General features: G+C 45.4%; 1 protein-coding gene across 1 annotated transcript; it reads right to left on the bottom strand.

The window, feature by feature from the left end:
• Nucleotides 1–285: 285 nt before the first annotated feature.
• LOC115371026 (stonustoxin subunit alpha-like) lies at nt 286–2158 on the bottom strand. The gene is made up of 2 exons (XM_030068145.1): nt 2136–2158; nt 286–1334 (listed from the first exon to the last, which is right to left on the bottom strand). The coding sequence occupies exon 2, from the start codon at nt 1261–1263 to the stop codon at nt 793–795; it is 471 nt and encodes a 156-aa protein (XP_029924005.1). The 5' UTR covers nt 1264–1334; nt 2136–2158; the 3' UTR covers nt 286–792.
• Between the last annotated feature and the right edge of the window lie 2316 nt (nt 2159–4474).

Raw genomic sequence — 4474 nt, 5'->3', positions numbered from 1 at the left:
TGCCCCCTAGTGGGCTGAGGGCGCCACGGCGCTAGCTGTGGGCATAACGTCCAGTGAGCTAGGCTCATAGCATGTAGCTAATTGGCAATGGCGAACTTACCACAATAAATCACTTGACACAGATTTTAACTATATACAGAGCACATCCATTAACTTAAGGGTAAATAAGGTAAGTATGGCAGCCTAGGTGACTTACCTATCCTCATGGACGCACGAACACCAATTTCACATAACCAGAACAGCTTAAGGATATTAATATGACCGCACCGCTCTCTGGACGGCAGGAACATGAAACTTAAAGTCCCAGACAAATTTAGCCTTCTAGCTTCATGGAGCCCCATTCATTCTGCACTCCCCCGCGATCACCCCCAGTGGAATTTCAGTGGAACTGCAACCAAGTTCGATACAATGGGGGTTAATGGAGAGTGGCGAGGCTCGTTGTAAGAAAGTCTATTGGAGCAGCCAATCAGAAGACTGGCTGCTCAACGCCACTCCCACCTCAGCGCACGTCGGTCTGCCAAAATACCAAACTGTGCACCCCTCGGGTCGTGCCGGTCCAAATTAGCTCTGCGTGGGGTTCGCCTCACTGCGCCACCCTGTGCTGCGCCGGGAAAATAGAGCCCTAAGATTTGAATATACAAACATTATAATGACTCATTATTTTTACAAGCCTGTCCAATCAACCAATTAACAATTATCCACCAAGATGCCTGATACAATTTAAAAAAAAAAAAAAAAGAAAAATCAACCATAAACCACAAATCAGCCAAACATGTTCTCAACACTTTCAGGTCAGAGTTGTTTCTGACAAACTGGCAGCTCCACCTCACTAGGAGGACTAGATGTCGACACACCAAACGCAGGGTGGAGCGGCTCAGTGAAGGTGGATCTGAAGGTGTGCAGGAGTCTCAGTCTGTCAGAAGAGACTCTGTAGAAGGACACAGTCCCAGCAGACCAGTCCAGATACACTGCTACTCTGTGAGATCTACGGGGACGGACAGAGATCCTGGTGAACTCACGGTTGTGTTTGGCAGAGTAGAAGTCATCAGAGCACGTCAGACTCCAGGACTGATTATTGTATCCAAGCCAACAGTCATTACCACTTCTTGTGATTCCTCTGTAAGTCACTCCTATAGAAACGTGTACTCTCCACTGGACCTCCCAGTAACATCGCCCAGTCAGACCTTCTTTACACAGAACCTGAGGCCAGTTAAATCTGTCTGGGTGATCAGGATACGGCTGCAGCTTGAACACCCCCGTCATCTTCCTGTTGTCCTCAGACAGACGGAGCTCTCTGCCCGCTGTGTTTAGATCCAGTGTGAGATCACAGGCATCTGATGGGGAGAAGACACACAGCACACCTCAGAAAGCATCATTCACTCACACTCTCTTGGCTCTTAGAAGGTGATTATAGTTTTGCATCTTTCATTAAAAATAAAAACTAATGTCATTTTACACTTTGTGTTTTCAATTTGAGTTTGGTTTGAATTCATTTACTTGTTTAGTTTATTGTTTTTATGCTTATTGTTGTTGAGTTTGTAAGGCAGATTTCATATCCACCCAAAATACCAGAGAAAAATAAATACATATAAAAAATTAAACTAAAGAGACATTTTTTCCTCCTTTAGGTTTTTTTCTCTTATATCTCCCTCTCTTTTTCTCTACCCCGCTCTGTCCTTGCCTGTCCCCTACCCTCATCATACACCCCCCCTACACACACACACACACACACACACACACACACCAAAAGTAAACTACAATTGATTTGCTTTTTTCTTATTATTTTCTGTGTTGTTTTGTTTGAGTTCCTGTCTGCTTCTTTCTTTCTCTCCACATCTGTTCAGTCCTGTCTTCTCCTTTTCTAATTTGTGGGGGCCTGAGGTGGGATTCAAACCCACGACTCAGCCTGGACAAGCTGGAGCTCTGCAGCACGTGAGCTCCCAGGACGCCCAGCTTTCTCTGTCCTGTCAGCTGATTTGAGCTGCTTTTGGAAACACACACACATTTAGTTTCAGCTCGCTCACATTCTCTGTAAAGCTTCATGTGTGTGTGTGTGTGTGTGTGTGTGTGTGTGCGTGCGTGCGTGCGTGCGTGCGTGCGTGCGTGTGTGTGTGTATGTTTGTGTGTGTACTCACATCCTCTCAGGCTGTCAGCTGGAATCCAGTCTTCATGTTCCAGCCTGTAGGGATGAACACAAAACCATCATCCTCTTCATCATCATCATCATCATCACCTGCAGGTCACATGACCCCAACACACTGTGGCTGCTCTGATTGGCTGATCTCTCTCTGTCTGTCTTTCTGTCCAGTCCTGAGGCCACTGAGCACTTTGGACATTTCCCAGGAAATGCTGCCTGCACTGACTGTGTCCAGCACAAGAACCAAGCAACCAAGCTGCTCCGCCTGGACTGACTCCACCCCTCTAGGACTGACTCCACCCCTCTAGGACTGACTCCACCCCTCTACTAACCTCAGAAGACTGACTCCACCCCTCTACTGACCTGAGAGGACTGACTCCACCCCTCTGGGACTGACTCCACCCCTCTGCTGACCTCAGAGGACTGACTCCACCCCTCTACTGACCTCAGAGGACTGACTCCACCCCTCTACTGACTCCACCCCTCTGCTGACCTCAGAGGACTGACTCCACCCCTCTACTGACTCCACCCCTCTACTGACCTCAGAGGACTGACTCCACCCCTCTGTTGACCTCAGAGGACTGACTCCACCCCTCTACTGACCTGAGAGTCTTCAGGCTGCAGTTTGGACTCTCCACCAGAGCAGACAGCAGCTCCACTCCTGAATCCTGCAGCTGGTTCACACTCAGGTCCAGCTCTGTCAGATGGGGGTTGGACTTCAGAGCCGAGGCCAGAGAAGCACAGCTGCTCTCTGTCAACCCGCAGTCACTCAATCTGAATAAAGAATAAAAAATAAACTAGAAGACAGGAAGAGTGCAGATCAGTCCCATTTGACCCAGCTCAAGTCAGTGCTGAATGTAGACAAATCAAAGACCATGCTATTTTCAAATGGCAAGCAGCTTCCATCTTACCTTCCGAGGTTGCAAACTGTTCATGGGGTTGAAATTGCAATGGTCACATCTTATAAATACTTAGGCATTCTAATTGATGAGAACCTGTCCTTTAAACTGCACATCAATAAACTTGTTTCTAAGCTGAAATTGAATCTGGGTTTCTTTTATAGAAATAAATCATGTTTTTCATTGCAAGTCAGAAAACGCTTGATCACCACAACTTTTTTACCCTTGTTGGACTATGGAGACTTGCTTTTCATGAACGCTCCTGATCAGTTTTTGAAGAAACTGGATACTGTTTATCACTGTGCTTTGCGTTTTATCACTGGTTGCAGCTATCATGTACATCAGTGTTCTTTATATGCCTTCGCACACTGTCCATCTCTGTATGCCCGTAGACTCTCTCACTGGCTGACTTTTATTAATAAATATATTCTTGGACTTTTGCCTACATATTTGTGTTTATACTTGTGTAGAAACCTCAGCCGTTATGGCCTGTGTTCTGTGGACATTATACAGATCCAGGTCCCGAGAGTCAGAACTGAACTGGGCAAAAAGGCTTTTAAATTTTCTGCTCCGTCTACTTGGAATGATGTGCAGAAGGACTTGAAATTGACACATCTTATATCTCTGGGGGAATTCAAGTCAATTATAAAAGACAGGGAAATGAGCTCAATAGGATCGTGTGATTGTACTATGTGATTGTATTTTATTTGTGTCTTGTGTGTAACCATTGTTTTTGTGCTGCCATCTTGGCCAGGTCACTCTTGGAAAAGAGATTTTGAATCTCAATGAGTTTTTTACCTGGTTAAATAAAGGATATTATTATTATTATCAGTGGCAGGCCTCCCTCACAGAGCTGCATCTGACTGGCTGCTTGTCACTGAAGAGCAGCAGCCTGACAGGTGAAGCTCAAACCACTTCCTGTCTTTTAGGAATGGAATGAGTCTTGTGCTGTATCTTCATGCAAGCATGGGCTCAACATTTTCCTCCAATCAGGGCGCTGCATAACAGAGTCAACACCGGTTAAAGGGGATTCAAACGTCCTGTCAGTCATTCCATTTCCATAATTCCAGATTTGAAGTGTCACTCCTCAGTGAACTGGCTCCTTGTGCTCTGAGAGCTTTTTCTACTTCACTGTCTAGTTATTATTATGGATTTGCCATGTTTTCCAGCAGCCTGCTCACACTGATACAGCTATTCATTTTGTAAGAAAGTGAAAATATTAAACAATAGGCTAAACAATAACAGAACAACAGTCTAATTATTCCTAAATAAATGAATATGTTGTTATTTGAAAGTCTGCTCCCCACAGTGTCGGCCTAAAAAATTCTGATGTGTTTGATTTTCTTCCACACGTCACAGCAGCGATCTGGAACCGACGGCTCACCAGGGGCCTCATGTAAAGGGTGCGTACGCCAAAGTTCAGATGTATGAAGAGTGA

The sequence above is a fragment of the Myripristis murdjan genome, chromosome 2 (assembly GCF_902150065.1).
Source record: "Myripristis murdjan chromosome 2, fMyrMur1.1, whole genome shotgun sequence".
Lineage (NCBI taxonomy): Eukaryota > Metazoa > Chordata > Actinopteri > Holocentriformes > Holocentridae > Myripristis > Myripristis murdjan.
Note: the sequence above shows the minus strand (reverse complement) of the source record. Positions and strands in the feature narration are given on the sequence as shown.

Bases quoted from the DNA above. Each gene is read 5' to 3' on its own strand.
- LOC115371026 (XM_030068145.1), bottom strand. From the start codon at position 1,263: ATGACGGGGGTGTTCAAGCTGCAGCCGTATCCTGATCACCCAGACAGA.